Genomic DNA, 17,669 nt, shown 5'->3' on the forward strand with positions numbered 1-17,669 from the left:
TCTGTAACGTGCTCTACATGGGGCTGCCCTTGAAGACAGTCCGGATACTTCAGATGGTGCAAAATATTGCTGCCAGGATGCTGTCGGGGACTGGGCGTTATTCTCATATAACCCCAGTCCTCTATCAGCTTCACTGGCTTCCCATCGAAGTCCAGGCTCAATTCAAGGTGCTGGTTATCACCTATAAAGCCCTTAACGACTTGGGACCAGGATACCTAAAGGAACGCCTTTTTCCCTATCTGCCCTCCCGCCCCCTGAGATCGGCAGCAGAGGCCCTCCTCCGGGAACCCTCTTTGAAAGAGGTCAGGAGGCAGAGAACCCGGCGGAGGGCCTTCTCTGTGGTGGCGCCCCAACTATGGAATGCGCTTCCTAGAGAGGTCCGCCTGGCACCGTCATTATATGCTTTTCAGCCAGGTCAAGACCTTTTCATTTGACCAATATTTTAACATAAAGTGATTTTAATTGTACTGGATTCATTTAATTTATTTTAAATAGATTAGTTTTATGCTCAGTTGTGGAATATTAATTTAGTTCATTTAGGATTTGAAGTCATGCTGTAAGCCATCCAGAGACGACTGTGATGGACGGCCTACACATTTTCTAAATAAACAAATAAAATAAATAGTTAGGGCTGATGGGAATCGTGGACCAATACTTCTGGAAGGCCACCCATTTCCCATCCCTGCTTTGGAGTCTTATCTGGCCTGATGCCTGTTTAGCCAAAGGACCACTTTCTCTGCATAATTTCCCCTGTTCATTTAGAACATCACTGGGGCTTCTCCCCAGGTACCTGCGGGTTTGAACAGCTCTATCGGCAAGTGCGAACGGCAGGGCTTTCTTGGTGGTGGCCCCTTAATTCTCCTTCCAGCTACCAGCCTTTTAGGAAAGCTTTCAAAGCAAGTTTGTTTGTTTGTTTGTTTGTTTAAAACATTTTTATGCTGCCCCCATTGCAACAAAGCCTTGGGGCAGCTCACAAAAGTTGACTTAAGCGACTTCCCTGGCGTGAATTTATCACATATGTTCTGCTGCCTGTGACCAGCTGCATGGCTTAATTCCCTCAGTTTTGATTATGCCGATTTTGGCCATGCACCTGTGAGCAACACCCTGATAGTTTGTAAGCCACTTTGCCGGGTATTTGTCTGAAGAGCGGGGAATAAATGAATAGCTTGGGTGGCATCCAGCATTTTAAATTGTGCGCAGAGGCGGCAAGGAGATGAGGTGCCAAACACTGGCCTTCTCCTGGCCGCCAGTTTCTGTTTCTCTCTCTCCCTCTCTGTTTGCTTTCCCCACAAGGAGACCCATCGCTGCCTGATCCTCCTCCTGAAGCCACAACGGAAGATTCCAGAAGAGGTAGGACCGCTTGGCTTTTGTCTCCGCTCATCCCGGGCTAGGCAGTGGTGACGAATATATATTTCCAGTAATTCAGCCATTCCTTAAATGTGCGTCAGATAGGAGACACAAATTAGGGCAATTACTGAAATTCCAGATTGGTGACCCAGTTCAGGGGCAGTGAAAATTATGGAAAATTGAGTGGCATTTTGCTAACTGGGGAAGATGCTTTGTGTGAAACAGTTCTAGGATCTGCCGTTTCCCCCTAGAACTTTTGCTTCGAAGATGCTCGGTCTTGACACAGCATCTTTTTGGGGGTATCCCAGGGAAAATAAGGGCATCCAGATGTTGCCAGACACTGAGGACTGCCGTCACCAACAACGAGGGAAGGCCGTAAAAGGTTCAAAATGTGAAAGAGGGAGCGAGGGTCACCTGGCAGCAGAGGTGTGAGAGCTTTGGACTGCGACTCAGGAGACCCAGGTTCAGTTCCTCACTCAGCTGGGCGACATGGGCCAGACCCCGACTCTCAGGCTGGCCTGCCTCGCAGGATTGTTGTGAGGATAAGCTGGAGCGGAGGAGGTCGATTGTGCAAGCGGCCTCGCATTCCCTGCTGGGGGAAAATGGGGGTTATAAAGCTAAATAAACAGACACCGCGCTGCACAATTGTGCAGAATTCTTCCTGTTCTTCCCATCGGCTTGGGCACTCCGTCCCAGAACCTTCCCTCGAAATGTGAGGCTCAACAGCAAGCACGTCTGTTGGGCTTGGAAGGGCCGGCGCTCTGTACACCAAGCCTCCCCAAACTGGCAGACTACAGCTTCCATCATCCCCAGCTGGACCCACCAAGGGCCGTTCTGGCTGGGCTTCTGATCCAATGTACCTGCCGGGTGGGGAAGGCTGGGACGTGCCGCACGCAACGTCTGCCCGCCGTGGGCCCTGTCTCACCCCGCACTCCGGCGACCCCACTGTGCTTCAAGACCAGCCGCCCCAGCTGGGCCCTGTCCAAATTCCCCCGCAAAGGAAGTAGCGGCAGCAGCGGAGCCGCCATGGGGCGCTTTCCGGCCACCCCGCTGGTGCTGCTTTTTTGGCAGCGGCCCAAATTGAGCCAGGGAGCAAGGAGCACCGGACGGGTTCCTTTAGTCCAAGCGGCGTCAGGCTGCCGGGAGCTCCCTGGGGAGCAGTTCTGCCCTGTTCCTTTGCAAAACCGCTGCGATTTCTGCCATGGGGCTCGCAGGTAACCTACGAGGGGCACAAAGAGGTCAGGGGTTTCCTGCCCCCACATTGACTTCAGGGGCTGCAGGCGTGCTTCAGAAGCTGTTCCTCCAGCCCGTTATGCAGAGGTCAGTGACAAAGGTTCGCCCTCTCCCCCACCTCCCTCAATTTTCCCCATGGGGCAGGGGGGCAGAGCATCAGATCCAGGGGCTAAATCCCACCCCCCTGGGGCTCCAATCCAGCCCTGCAGGGTTTCCCGGAAAGCGCCACGCTGTTCCCCCGACCCCAGCCACCCCGGCTGGCCGCAAAGGGTCTCGGACTGACAGGCACCGGCATGTGTCTGGCCCCACCCCTTTTGCCTTTGGCCCGCCCCCGAGAGCTGCTTGGCCCCGCCCCCGAGAGCTTCTCCGAAGTTGCATGCGGCCCGCGAGCCAAAGGAGGTTCAACACGCGTGTTAGAGCCCCCAGGGCCCCCCCGTCTCCAACGCTGCTTCACATGAAGCCGCTGGAGGATCCGCAGGAAGTCTCAGTCCGCTGCTGACACCCAGGTCCGCTTCTCCTTCCCTCCGTTTGCTGCCGCTTCCAGAGGCGGCGTCTCCACTCCGAGCGACCGCCGGAGAAAGGGGCTGGATGAGGAAAATAAATCGCATCCAGAGAAAACAGAGGTCCTTGCTGTTGAGGGTCCAAATCCAGCACATCAGCTGGTTCCAGGCGGAGTCGCACTGCCCCTGAAAGATCATGCGCGCAGCTTTATTTATTTATTTAAAACATTTCTATGCCGCCTCCATCGCATCAAAGCCTCGGGGCAGCTCACAAAAAATATATTTAAAAAAAAAAACATTTAAAACCCCCCGGTGCATTCTTGGCTAATTTAAAATCCTAATAAATACAATAATTTAGCAATTAAAATAAGTTTTAAATAAAAAGGTCTTCGCCTGGCACTGAAAAACAAATAACGACGGCGCCAGGCGGACCTCTCTGGGGAGTGCATTCCATAGATGGGGCGCCACCGCAGAGAAGGCCCTCCTCCGGGTGCTCACCCTCCTAATATCATTAGCTTGGGGCTGCCACTTGATGTGGCTCTTCCAACGTGGGCTCAGATAGAAGCCGCGGTCAGGAGTGTGTGTGATGCACCTGGCCTGATCCGCCAACTGCGCTGGAGAATGGCCCGGACCCCGTGGTGCACCTGCGGGCAACTCCTAGCCTCTGCGTAAGGCTACCCTTGCGCCTAATGGCAGTTAGTACGAAACAGGGCAGCCAGGCTGGTCCCTGGGACTTCATGGACCTCTTTTAAGGTCTTTGCCCTGGCTGCCAGTGCATTTCCAAATACGGGGCAAGAGGATGCTAATCTCCTTTAAAGCCCTTAAGGGTTCAAAGGTCCCGGAGGAGCACCTTTGCCCACACGTTCTGTTCTCCCCCGGGGAGAATCTTCTGAAGTCTGCTCCTGTCAGATTAAGGTCAGTTACCCAGCCAACTTCCTCAGTGGTTTCCCCGAAGCTGCAGAATCGTCTTCCGGGAGCGATGCGTCCGATTCCCCAAATTCGCACCTTTCAGAGGGAGTTAAAGATGTATCTCTTCTGACCGAACTTTGCAGATTAGTTTTCATGTCAGTTCTATTACATGTATTAGTCAATATTATTAACTGCTGGTTTAATTTCTTATAAACTGCCCACAGCTTATGGGAAAGGTGCAATATATGACTATTAAGATAAATAAAAAATAAACATTAGAAGCTCCTCGCTCGGGCAGCCACCTCCCATGTCCGTGGGTTCTTGCTCATGTTAGTGTGAGGATTTTGCCCTGTGAAGACCAACCCTGTAAGAGCAAACCTGCTGCTTGTCCTCACAGCATGGATGAATCAGGAGGGCGCCCTCCATCTGCCAAGGTTGTGGGGCTTGCTTATTTCTGACTAATTCACGTACGTCTTTGCTTGCCGTCTGGCATCGCTGCTCTCAAACAAAGCTAGGCAGGGGCAGGGACAGAAACCGGATAAATCAGGGATGCAAGAAGGGAATGACCTCACACTCCGAGATCTGGCAGGGACAGCACTCCGAGTCCTATTCGGTGCCCGCTCCGCCAGCCTCCCCGATCCGGTGCGCAGCTGCCATGTGCTTGGGCTGATGCCTCGCCGCTCGCGCCAGAGAGCCTGTGCAAGCCTGAGACTGGATCGAAGCAAAGGCGGAAGAAGAGCGCCGCCGTCTGCGTGAGCACAGGACGGAAGGGCTGAAATCCAGTGGAAACGACATGCCCGGCCTCAGTTCCTTTTCCGGGTTGCACTTGCATGTGTGGATGGAATTCCCCCGGGGTCCTGCCAGTGCCACAGGGCGACATGCAGAGAGTGGGTTGTATTTACCGATTGGATTACATAGCCTTGATTTTTCCCCTCCTTTCCGCCAAAAAGTGGCTCTTGAAGTGCCTTGCGGTGGTGCTTGACCCAGTCCTTTCGTGATGCTTCCATGAAAAGCCATGTCCCCCCGGCCTTCCTCTTGCCAGGAGGCCAAGTCAGCTGATGAGGTTCTCCTCCTCCGTTTCCATCCTCATGACGACAACCCTGTGAGCTAGACTGGATGGCGAGGCAAGGACTGGCCACAAATCTCCTGCTGGGTCTGACTGGGGAGTTGAACCCAGATCCCCCGAGTCCTGGTCCTGCACCCAGAACCACGGTGCCACCCTGGCAGGAAAGAAACGTGAAATTATTTTGTGGAGCTGCATCCAAGAAAAATGACTATCAAGGAAGGGAGAAAGGACAAGAAAGGGCGGCAGCACGTTTTGGAGAAGGAAGTCTTCAGGGAATATTTTATTTACTATTAATAAATAATGACAGTTCAGAGATTAGGCAGTCATCCCTGCCTAACTCCCTCATGGAAGATTTATCTCCAAGCCTTGACAAAAGCAAATGCCATTCCTGCCTACGTAGAAGAGCTGTGTTTGCTTTTCCACAGTCTGTTGGACTCTGGCACTTTTCGTGCTTAGTTGAGCCTTCCGTGGAGTGGTGCTCTCCAGATGTTTCGGGCCACAGCTCCTATTGGGCCTAACCGTTGGCAGCTGCAGCCCAAAACATCTGAGATACGGGAAGCTGGTTTGGTCCCCAGGCTCTTTTTCCGAGGATTCTGTAGCCACTGGACACGTCCCGGGGTTGTGGGGCATGCTGCCAAACTTGGCCTTTTCTATTATTCTATTGTTTTTAGTGAAATGTTTTTATATATATGCCCGGGGGAAACCTCCGTGGCTGCGTGTGCCGGCCACAGCCAACAACTTGAGTACCAGTAGGGCAGTCGGAGGGCGAAGCTGCTAAATCAGGCGAGCAAAGACAGACCGATTCCAAGCACTGGCCTAAGACAATGTACTTGCCCGTGTTGTAGAAACAGCGAGTTCCACACCATCGGCTCCAGAGGCTACCAGTGCAGCCCCCTCAGCGGCCCCCCTGCACCCCCATGGAAGCGGGACCGCCTCCCAGCCAGCCTCAGACCCCGCCAGCACGCCGCCTGGGACGGCCTCTCTGCCATCGCCCAGCCCTAGCAGCCCGTCGACGGCCACCGCAGAGGCCGGCCGCTGCTGCCCCGCCACCGCCACCGCAGGTGTGACGCGGCCCCCGAGCACCAGCCCACCAGCCTCCCAGGCCCCGGCTAGCACGATGCCCGGGAGCGGCGACAGAGGAACCTCGGCGCCCGCCGGCCGGATCCCGGGGAATGCGACACGGTCGTCCGACAAGAGCGTGCGGCAGGGAATCACAGGTTCGTCCCCGGCGCTCTGCAGCGACTGGCCCCCTGCTGCGGCCCCCTCGAGGCACAGCGCTCCGGCCCTCCTCGCTCGCGCTGCAGGCGGAATAGTCCGCCCGGCACTCGTTTAGGGTCCGTATTTGTGTGTTTCCCACGTGCATGCGCCTTTCTTCTGCCAGATCTTTCCCCCCACTAAACCGAGCAGGCTGTGTGATTTATTTTGCTGTGGGCTCTCTCTTGGTGACATGCAGGTACGTGAGGGGGTGTCACACGGAGGTGAGTAGAGACCTGTTCTCCCCTGCAGAGGAAGGCAGGACGGACTCCAACAGAGCCAAGCTCAGGGAACTAAGATTTAGGGTGGATGCCAGGAAGTACTTCCTGACGGCTAGGTTCCCGAGGGCATGGAATGGGCTTCCACGGGAGGTGGTTGAGGCCCCACCAGTGAGGCTGTTCAAGGATAGGCTGGATGTACACATGGTAGGCATGTTGTGAGTGGAGCCGGCTGGAGCCGGGGTCAGACTAGATGGCCCAGGAGGCCCCTTCTGACTCGCCCAGTTTCTATGTTTCTGTTTCCAAGGCTGCAGCAGGTTGAGTGTCCCTTGGGGGAAAATGGGGTGGGGAATGCCAGGAGAGCCCCTTAGAGTATCCTGAAGGAACGTCTGGCTGGCTGGAATTGGACCAGAAGGGTTCCAGTGAGGGGAGGGTGTTGGCATCAGGTGCACCTCAGGGTGTGACCCTGCAAACATTTGGGTGCTCGCCCCACATCCATCGGTGCCGTTGCACCGGTGCCTCTTACTCCCACCTCCAGGCATCGGCTGCTGCAAAAGGAAGCGCAGATGGGCAGAGCCGTCACGTAAGCTTTTCTTGGCAGGCTCCATGACCGGCATTGTGCTTTGAATCCAAAATATTTCTAGGCTGTTTTTCCATTAAAGAGGCGGTGAGGGGGGCTGATAGCTGAAGTCCAGCCCGTGCGGAGGGCACCCGCTGGCTTTGGAGAATTCAGAGAGTGCCATATCGGACGGTGCCCGGTGGTCCCCATGCCCGTAGTTTAGATGCGGGCAGCCTGGCTTGTTGCCAGCAAAAACAAGGTACCCAGTGGCCCCGAAAGCACCTGCTGGCCACATCCCAGTGCGCTTGGTTGATGCTGCCGGGAGCTTAAGTCACTGTGAAGCCTCCAAAGGGGCGTCTCTTCCCAGTTCTGTTTTCCAGCGGCTGGTAGCCAAAGATCCCTCTGGGAATCTTGTACATTTGATTGTGCATAAATAGTAGCCAGAGGGAAAAGTTGCCCAGCCATGCCTGTATCCCAGCCTTCCGCCTTCCAGACACTTTTGGACTGCAGCACCCAGAATTCCCAGTCAGTGGCCCTGCTGGACGGGAGTTCTGGGAGTCACAGTCCAAATGCCTCCGATGGCCACCAGGTTGAGGAAGGCCACTCTCTCACGTCACTTCATCTTTGGAAATGTTGCGTCAGCCCATTCGGGCTAAGATTAGCCTCTCTGTGGCACTTTCCTTTCCTGTTGCCTTGCCTCAGTTCTGGCCGGTCCAGTGCTCGCCTTCTCCCTGCTTCCTTCCCCATTTTCTGAGTGCTGCTTTCTGCTTCTGCCCTAGCTGACGCTGCCTCTCTGCTTCCGGCGCTGGATTCGCTCGGCCTGCTGCCACATGGAGGGGTTGACTGCCAACTGCAATCGGCAACAGTCGCTTCTTCCTCCTCTCCTTACTGGGTTTTTTACCGCACCCGCCTGCTGCAGGCATCGTATTAGCCGCTGTTGCGGTAGCACGGCAGCGTGGGCTGCCACTGGGGAAAGCCCAGGCAGTCCTCGAGGTGATTATGTTAATGCGCAAAGCGCTGCACGCTCAGGAAACAGTCGTGCTGCTGGGGGGCTCCTTGGGTGATGCCGTCCCTGGCTGGGGTGCGGATCAGGCGGGCTGCAGCCGAGACGGAATCGGTGCCCTGGTGGTACGCCTCACCCAGAATCATCTGTGTGGGCCGGCAGCCAGCTGACGAGTCCCGGGGAAAGCAGGGGCTTCCTCCACGTTCTCACTGCAACTGTCAGACAGGGTGGGAACTGGCTTGAAAGGAGAGCGTGTGCTTGCTTCCCCCCCTTTATCACCCCATTGCCCGGTCTGGCCCCTGGCCCTCTTGGCTGCCGAGCCTGACCTCCAGTCAGCTAACTTTGTTATGGAGTCTGTGAACAAGCAAGCTTTGCGGAGACTTGCAGACCGTGTCCTTTCGCAGCCGCAAGAGACCAGAGTTCCAGGCAGGCCTTGCCTAAGTCGAGTCCTTGCAAGATTCAGTTCGTTCCCTGGACTGGAGAGCCGTGACAGAGAGTCGCCATGGGACGGGCGCCTTCTGCTGCAGCCCGCCTCTCTCAAGCTGTGTGGGTTCCCTCCCTCAGCTCAGGTCCTTGCAGGTCACCTCCCGGGCTACGCGTCTCTGAGCATCGTGTGCCCTCATCCTGTCCCTCCCCTTCCATTGGACCCTGTTTTGGGGTCTCGTATTCCCATCCCCGAATCTTCATTCCCATGAGTTTTGAGGGCCCAGCCTGGCTGCTGCCTGGAAGATTAGGTAACAGCTCAGCTTCCACACCGCCATCTTCCACTCTTCCAGACAGCACAGCTGGGGAAGGCAGCTGGAGAAGCTCCGCAGGGGCTTGAACTATGAAGGACTGTTCCTTCTTCTTTTCTTAAGGTCAGCCAGACTCTTCTCGAAAACCCCTGACTTCGGTGGCCATGTAAATATTGCAAAGGAAGCACATTTGCGTTTCTCTGTCTTGCAGAATTGAGCAGAGGCACAAGCCTGCGAATGTGTAGAGGGGGGAAGTCGCACAGCTCCCTGGTGACTTCTACGAAGGGCTGCAGAGGAGTGAAACCTAATTCTATTTCATGGTTTTATCTCTTCACATCCCCTTAGATCTATTTTCTAACCATAATACGTCACGAGAATAATTTCCATGCTCCATATGAACTCTGCATGCTCAGAGTTACCAAAAACAGCCAAGCTGGGGCATAACCCCTTGAACTGGTGGGAGGAGGACCTCAGATGCTTCACATATAGAGTATCCCGTAAAGGTGTGGTTTTGTTGTTGTTTTTGCAGGATCGCCTTACTTCAGGATTGGATTCCCTTTCCTAGGTAAGGGATTATTCTAGCTCTGTGGTGGATTGTGAGAAGTCCCCTTACCTTGGGTTGGGCTGCACAGGAGGCAGTGACGGCTGCCAATTTGTTGGGCTTCCAAAGGGGATTGGACACATTCCTGAAGGTTAAAGCCGTCGGTTGCTCCTCTTGGTTCTGTATTGTCTCCAGGATCAGAGATGGGAGAACAGTTGCTGGGGAACATGGGCGAGGGGGTGCTTGTGGGTTTATCCTGGCCATCTGCTTGGCCACTGTGTAAACAGAATGCTAAACTTGGTGGATACCCCTTTGGTCTGATCCTTACATTCTTATCTTAAGAGATTGCTTTAAACTATTTTTTAAAATAGCGATTTTTAGACCTGCCGGCCAAGGAACAGATCCGTATGTGAAACTCTTCCCCTTTCACATCCCAACAGTTTTCACTTCCTTTCGGGTCATTGGGGCTTCTGTGAGGTTTTCCCTTCCCCCTTGTTCTCTGGTGTCTTCCCCTCCATTGGATCTTGACCAGCTGCTTTCTCAGACTTCTGATGTCTTCCCACCCACCCGCAGTGGTACCTGTCTGCAAACACAGCTTCAACTGGACCCTGCGTTAGGCTTTCCCTAGCGATCCTGCACTTCCTCCCTGGGAGCGGCATCATTTGAGAGCATCTCACTGCTCATTGTATCCCCTGCAGAAGACAGAACGCCCCTCGGCTTTCCAGGATGGGCCATTCATTTGGCAGTGGGGCACAAAGAGCTGCGAGACCAGTCTTCCCTAACCCAGGTGGCTGGGGGAGGCTGGAGCTGGCAGTCCAGGCCCTGGGGGAAGACTTCAGGTCCCTAACTTTATGCACTTAAGTAATACCTTCAATTGTCTTTTTTCTGTATTATTAGCGGTCATCATAATATGCTTCGTTTTATGGGTCCTTTATAGAAGACCGAGGTAAGTTCCCTTCCTTTCCTTTGCCACATGATGCACTCGGAGAATTGTGGGTCTGAGGTCTAGCTAGGCCAGTGCGGTTGCTGGGACTGACTGGGAGCCTCGCTCCAGGGCTTTTGCCAGGGACGCCTTACCTGGAAGTTCTGGGAACTGAGCCTTGCATTCTACCTGTGCGGAGCCCCCGCTGTGCCGCTGAGCTGCGATCTGGGGGCGGGGTGTCCGCAGGGGTGGGGTGGGGTGAGGTGCAAATGTCTGGTTTTTTCCAAGGACAGCTCCATATATAGAGTGTCAAACTGTGTGAGAGAGAGAGAAACCTGAACTGGAATGCGTTTTGATTCAAGAGCGGTCTGACGCTAGGTACGGCCAAGAAAAGAGAGCTGGTGGTTCTTGCTTTTGATCTGACATAATCAGCCCAGCCAGAATGGATTCATTTGCTGGTTTATTTATTGAATGCCATTCTGTTTGTATGCTGCCCCATCACCCAAAGGTTCTTCTGTAGCCTGAATCGCAGCCTAAAGTCCTTGAGATGCCCTGCGCATTTTCTCAGGGTGCCGAGCCCTTCTTAAGGTCCAGAGCTCATGGGGGTGTGTGTGTTCTTTACAGATGTTCTCTGAGATGGACAGGCATTGCAGGGGGAACAGACTTTCCGCAGAGGGTGCTGGCTCCCACGATGTCTGAAGGAGGCGGCCAGATTGCCCCATCAGGCAACGGGCCAGAAGATTCAGGTGCTGCCCCCGAAGGGATGCCCATGCTCCCCATGGGGGCGCAGGGGGCCACCTCGACCGGTTGAGCAGGGCTGAGAGGCAAAACCAAGACTTCCTCAAAACACAGAGATGGCCTTAGAGGTGAGCGGAGCAGCATGTTGCCGGATGCCCGGTGCATTTCCTGGCATGCCGCATCGGAAAGCGGTGCTGGAGAGCGCACTGTGGAATCTCACGGCTGGCACCGCCCTGCCCGTTCCAGCCCCTCGCCGGAGTTAAGGCCAAAGTGGGCGAAAACTGCTCCTGGCTTGCCCACAGGGTAATCACTTTCGGAAGGATAGCTCGTTTGCCAAGCAGGAGAGAGCGCGAGAGGAGAGAGCGCGCGCGTGTGACACACGGGATGCTGGAGAGCAACATCCTGCCCTGCTCAGAAGAGGCCCAGGGCACTGGAAGGAGATGAGGCAGCGGGAAAAGGTTGGAAGAACGTGGGAACCATCCATCCATCGTTTGACCCACTGGGCGATTGGAGAGTGAAAGGTAAACTAAAGCAAAGCCCATCCCAGGAGGGCCTTGTTTGCACCTCCTCGTGAGCAGGAGTAGAACCCGTAGAGTGTCGTGGTTAAGAGCACAGGACTGGGATTCAGGCGACCTGGGATCTAGCCCTCACCCAGCCAGGGAGCCAGCTGGGTGCCTTTGGGCCAGGAACAGATTCTCTGCCCAGCCTACCTCACAGGGTAGTTGTGGGGAAAAGATCAAGGGCAGCGGGAGGAGAATAATGGAAGCCACTTTGAGTTCTTTGGAAAAGAAAAGGCCGGGATATGAATCTTCTAAATAAAAAAATCAAGCCCTTGGGCAGCTGGAATCAGCCACCTGTGTGTTTGGAAGGGCAAGGGGGACCAAGGCAAACCTTCCATCCTCCAAGCTTGCAGGGCCACAGGCAGCAGCATCGAATGGCACCCGAAGGACGCCCCTTTTCCCAGGCAGCTCTGCGTCAGGTCACTTGCAGTATGTGCGTTGCGCAATATTGCCTTGCTCGGGGCGGTGAGTCAAAAATGCAGATTCTTTTTAACATTCGGGTGAGAGGCAGGCAGGCCTGTCAAAGTCTGGCAGTCGATGAATAGCTTTTGATTGTTGTCATTAAATCATGCGACTGTTTCCTCGCCAGACTGTCCCTTAAGCATCAGCAGCCTCTCCCTGGACTTTTTCCAGGCCACCTGGCAAGTCGGCTGTGCTCAGTTACCCAGAATGAGGCGCTTGTTTACTCTCAGTTGTCCACTAGGCCTCCAAGAGCTGGCCGGTCGTCTTGCCACATCGGTTTGTCACTGTGGTGCCCAATTCCGCAGAGGGCTTTGACCAGCCACGCACGCATGCACCGGAAAGCCAAACTGAAGCTCTTGCGCAAGCGGCTGACACAGAAACATGCACACGCAAAAAGACAGCACGTTCCTGGGGCCACCCCCCCCCCAAAAAAGGTGCCATGCCTGCAGTGGTCCCTTCAAAGGGCTGCTGGGGAACGGCGGAGGGGTGTCACCAGCTGGCACCTGGGTGAGGCTGCGAAGTGTCAAAGGGTGACGGTTCCACTTCTGAGCGGCTCACTAGCCGATCCCTGTGACCCGTGACGAACCTGCTCTGCCGGCGCCAGATGACAGGGCAACCCATGGCGGAGCTAACAGTCCTGCAGGCTGTCAGGGGAGGAGTTGCCCCCAAACTAGCCAGCCTGGGGAAAGTGGTTTGGGTTCAGATGATGTGGTAACCCATCATGACTGGGTACCGCTCAAAGCTGAAGCATGGGTTGTCAAAAGGGGGGACGGTTGTATTGTCTGAGCCAGCTGAGATAAGCTGAGAACAACCCATGGTTCACAGCCCAGCAAGCAAAGATGGGTTCCCCTCATGGGTTGGTCACAGTTAACAAGCCATGGCTTGTCAGCATTGTTGGGTCCAGACAACAAGATAGGTTACAGCTTTAGAACAACCTGAGGGGGGACGTGATCCTCTATAAGGACCACAAAGGCTGTCACAAAGAGGAAGGCCAAGATCTCTCCTTGCTGATGCCAGAGTGTAGGACATGAAATAATCAGTTCAAGTTGTGACAACCCAGATTCAGGCTGGACATCAGGAAGAGCTTCCTCACTATCAGAGCAAGAGGACAGTGGAACCAGCTGCCTGAGGAGGTGCTGGGCTCTCCCACATTAGAGACACTCAAGGTGAAACTGGACAGCCCTCTGAGTGGGATGGTGGGATTCGGTGTCCTGCAACAGCAGGGGGTTGCACCCGATGGCCTTCTTGGTTCCTTCCAGCTCTACTATCCTATGATTCTACACACCCACACTTAGGCACCAGAAACCCCCCAGGCGATCTGTGTCTGGGGAAACGGCATGGCCCCTGGCGAATCCCCGAGGGCTGCGTTGCGGCTGAGGCAGATAAAAGCAGCCAGGCCACTCCTACTGCAATCATGCCATTATCTGAAATATCTTGTACTTTAAGAAGACTCCCTGGACAAGGTCCAAGAGTCCCGGAAAAGATGGGTTCCTACTCTGTTTCCTGCTGGAAATTGCATAATCAGGTGGTACAATTCTCCTGTCTTCCCAGTGGTATCCGAGGACTGAGGCCCCTCAGCGCTGGGTTTGGAGTCCCGCCTCTTTGCATCCCATCGGTGGTCCAAATTTCTCATTGTCTTGGGTGGTTCATGGGGGGTTCCCGTTCTGAAGAACCAGGATTACTGGACTCGGTGCCTATTTGGTCTGCCATTGAGCTCAGCCCAAGAGGTCAATGGGCAGCAAATGGATGACCTCCCGGCCAGCCATCCAGGGTTTGGGGCATCTTCTCTTTTTCTAAGGGACCGACTCCCCATCCTCCCTGCCCCATCTGTAGACATTCTCCGGGGCAGCCGGGAAGCATCCAGCCGGGGGACGTGACAGAAGCAAGCTGAGCTCAGCGCCAGCCAGGCAGCCCAGGCAGAAGAGTCGGAGGGGGGGAGGGAGCGGCCTCCATACTTCTTCCACCCCTCCTCGTGATCGTAGGCCAGAGAGGTGGTGCCCCACGTCCTTGGGTCCCAGTCCAGCCACCGACCCGACCCCTTTCCCCTGCCAGCCACCCGCTTGGCGGCTTCTTGGCTGTTGCATGTCAGCCCCCTTGTAAAAGGTCGAAATGCCCCTCGTAAAACTCAGCCGGCCTCACGGAGTACTTTGAGCTCAGGCGTGTGCGTACGTAGCTTGTTGCCTTTGGCCTGCAGTTCTGTCCTTGCGAGCTTTTCTGTAATTACTGGAAGCAATGTTGTTTGATTCCTTTTAGGACAGACGGCACGGAAGGCTTCCCTAGAGCAAGACCCCGGCTCTGTTTGTTTTAAACCTTGGTATGCTGCTCAATCACGCCGCAGCAGCCCTGGGCGGCTCACAGTTACAGGATAAAAACACAATAAAACCCCAAAACACAGTAAAAATAAAATACTAAAGCTGGAGTATCCTCCGTAGCTGAAGGAAAGCGCCCTGGACTCCGAGCTCACCTGATACTCCAGGGACAAACCCGGGTGCAGGAGCCCCCCCCCAGACTGCGGACCCTCTCCCTTGGGGGAGTGCGATCCCCTCAAGGATAGGGCAGTGCCCCTCCAACCTGTCAGATGACCCCCCCCAACAGCACCTCCATCTTGTCAGGACTGAGCCTTGGTTTATGGATCCTCACCCAGTCCATTATCAGGCCGTGGTTCAAAACGGCAACAGCCTCACCTGGGGGAGATGGAAGCGAGAGGCAGAGCTGGGGGTCATCAGCCTGCTGCGGACTCCCCAGCCCAAACCTGCGCGTGACTCTCCCAGCGGCTTCGTATAGATGTTGGGGGGGCCTGGGGGACAGCACTGAGCGGTACCCCAGGACTCGACCGCCATGGTGCAGAGCAACTGTCCCCCAAAATCACCAGATGTGGGCGAACTCAGCCTTTCCCAGCCCAGCCCCATCCGTTTGTGCGGGATTGCAACTCCCATCATCCCCCATTTGTGGCTTCCTTACCTCGGAGGTTACCTGCGCGGTGTTCCATTGCGAAGACATTGGTGCACGTGCAAAAAAAAAAAAGGCTTTTCCCGACTTTGACGCACGAAGGACCTCCCTTGTCTGCTCTCTTTCAGGTGGGATGAGCCTCAAGGACGCCGTCCACTGGAAATGAGGGGCAAGGCCCGGGGGTCTGAGGTGGCCCCGCTCTGCTGCGAGCTGGAGTGGAAGGCAAGGCAGAGGCAAGAAATTGGTTTCCTCTCTCCTCCGACCAGCTGGACCACCGCCAGAATCTGCTGTGACGTCATCCCTCCGAGCTGAATGGGAGACCACAAAACCGTCACACCTGGGGGGGAGGTCTTTTGAGCCCCCGTTTGCTTTCAGGCCTTATGTTAAGGCAGGGGGCAGGAGCTGCATCCCAGTCCAGCCCTTAGGAGCTCCCTAGAAGGCCCCCCGCTTCCCATGGCCCCTCCCCGTTTCCCCCAACGACCGGTAATTCAGTGGCACCCCAACGTTAATGCGATGGCGCGCTGAATTCTGAAAGGAGAAAATGCCTTGCTAAGGCTTAGTCACAATCGGTGCTGAAAGAGGCCGGGGGGGGGGGGGTGCCCTATCCTCTGCCAGAAGGCAGTCCTCGAAAGTTTCCCCCATAGAATTTGGCCTTCTGCCAGCGGGGTCAGACATGGGGGGAAGCCTGCCAGAGGCTCCTGGTCCAGAGGAAGAGCGTGATGAGCAGGCGAGCGAGCTTCATTTTACGGTGGGATTGCTTGGCGTGTGTCGGGCAGATCCTGGGAGTGTGGCGACCGAGCGCCTGAGGCTGGTTCTTTTAGCGCAGCGACTCAGAGACCAAGGTGCCTTTCTGAAAGTCCGTTTTGCGACTTGTTGGCCAACGAAGGACTCTTTAAATCCGGGAACTCTGCAGCGTTGACGTTGTTTCCCAAATTGCAAGGCCTCCGTAACCTTGTCTTACCGTACACACAGGGTCAGTTTCTTCCAAATGTTTACATGTTACTGGAATGTGTGAGAAGGGAAAGTCTGCTACCCATCATGTCGCTTTTGCTGCGGTTTTGCTTTTGGAATAACTTGCCAACACTCCAGTGGTTTTCTGAGAGAAGCCAGTTCAAGAGGCACCCAAGCTGTCCAGAACACAATTCCCCTGAAGCAAGCCATGCGACTGGTGCCTACTACTCAAAGGAAGGCCTCATGAGTTTAGAGACAGATTACTTGGTTCCTCTGGAAAGAAACTGGAAAGCCGGGGGCCTTGACTTAGTGCGGTGTGGGTCCCAAAACCGGTGCATAAATTACCCTGGCCTGGGGGACAGAGGAGATCCAAGGCCCTTCCTTTTTGTAATGGTCCCTTAAATTCAGATTTTAGATGGTTAGAGAGGGATACGAATTAGCTAGAAGTGGAGAAAGTCGGGGGTTGGAGTCTGTGGGGCAGCTCCTGTGTGGTGTATACTTGTCCCCATATTTCAAGTACTTCCCAGCCTTGGGCTTTACCTTGGGGAACATGGAAGCAAAATTGAATTTGTTTACACTTCACTTGAAAGGTTTGTCTGATTAAGAGTTCGGTTCTATATAGACTTACCTATATTCAGGCCTGAATTTAATGGGGCTTGCTTTTGAGTAGATTTCCCTAGGGTTGCATTGTAAGATATGTGCAGCCCACACACCTGAAACGGACAATCCCAGGCAAGGTGGACAGAGCTCCAGAATGCAGCCCCAGCTCCGAGAGCCAGCTGCTTCATGGAGGCAGTGAGAGAGGCTGGGGATTCACATCACGGGAGACCATGGGGGCCTTTGTCCTTTGTGGGTCTGTCAGAGCATGTGAACCCAGTCATAGAATTGCAACATATGGTACATTTGGTTTCTGGAAACCACGGAGATAAATAAATGGTTTTGAAACATAGACATAGAAACAGAAGGGGGGGCCCAGGCCATCTAGTCTGACAGCCGGCTCCACTCATGTAATCCTGCCATGTGGGTGTCCAGTCTTTCCTTGAATGCTCTCACGGATGGGGCCTCCACTACCTCCCTTGGAAGCCCGTTCCGTATCCTAGGGGTCCTCACTGTCAGGAAGCACTTCCTGGCATCCAACCTGAAGCCCGGTCCTTGAGCTTTGCCCCACTGGAGCGCATCCTGCCCTCCCCTGCAGGGAAGAACAGCTCACGGCCCCCCTCCACACGACAACCCCTCACGTACCTACAAGCCACCAACAGATCCCCGGGGAGTCTCCTCTCCTCCAGGCTGAAAAGACCCAGCTCCCTCCATCTCTCCTCATATGGCCTCCCTCCCAGCCCGGCTACCATGCTTGTGACCCTGCCCTGGACCGAGTCTAACCCAGCTACGCCTCTCCTATAATGTGGAGCCCAGAGCTGGGTGCAGGACTCCAGTTGTGGGCGCACCAGAGTTGTGTAGAGTGGTATCGACACCTCCCTAGAACTAGAAGCCACACTTCTGGTTATACATCCACAGGTGGCATTCGCCTTCTCAACCCCTCATCACGCTGCTGGCTCATGTTCAGCCTGCAGTCGACCAGCACCCCGAGGTCCCTTGCACAAGGGCTGCTCTCCAGCCACCTGTCCCCCATCCTGCACTGTGACACCCATTCCCATGCCCCAAGAGCAAGACCTTGCCCTTACCCACGTTGAACGCCATCCTGTTGTCCCCCACCCACTTCCAT

At 55.0% G+C, this 17,669-nt stretch overlaps 2 protein-coding genes across 3 annotated transcripts in view; one reads left to right on the plus strand and one right to left on the minus strand.

The window, feature by feature from the left end:
* The window catches only part of IL15RA (interleukin 15 receptor subunit alpha), a 29,029-nt gene extending 12,494 nt beyond the window's left edge, over positions 1 to 16,535 (plus strand). The window contains exons 4-9 of the mRNA XM_044430511.1: positions 1,294 to 1,350; positions 5,901 to 6,272; positions 9,353 to 9,388; positions 10,253 to 10,310; positions 10,911 to 11,545; positions 15,124 to 16,535. Coding sequence (XP_044286446.1) covers positions 1,294 to 1,350; positions 5,901 to 6,272; positions 9,353 to 9,388; positions 10,253 to 10,310; positions 10,911 to 11,097 — 710 coding nt within the window. The 3' untranslated portion in view covers positions 11,098 to 11,545; positions 15,124 to 16,535. The remainder of the gene's footprint in view (positions 1 to 1,293; positions 1,351 to 5,900; positions 6,273 to 9,352; positions 9,389 to 10,252; positions 10,311 to 10,910; positions 11,546 to 15,123) is intronic.
* The window catches only part of FBH1 (F-box DNA helicase 1), a 38,131-nt gene continuing 33,739 nt past the window's right edge, over positions 13,278 to 17,669 (minus strand). For both annotated transcript variants that reach the window (XR_006414579.1, XR_006414578.1), the window contains one exon: positions 13,278 to 15,205. The gene's annotated coding sequence lies outside the window, so the exon portion shown is untranslated. The remainder of the gene's footprint in view (positions 15,206 to 17,669) is intronic.

Source organism: Varanus komodoensis, unplaced genomic scaffold (genome assembly GCF_004798865.1).
Source record: "Varanus komodoensis strain SLA01 unplaced genomic scaffold, ASM479886v1 scaffold1, whole genome shotgun sequence".
In the NCBI taxonomy this organism is placed as follows: Eukaryota; Metazoa; Chordata; class Lepidosauria; order Squamata; family Varanidae; genus Varanus; species Varanus komodoensis.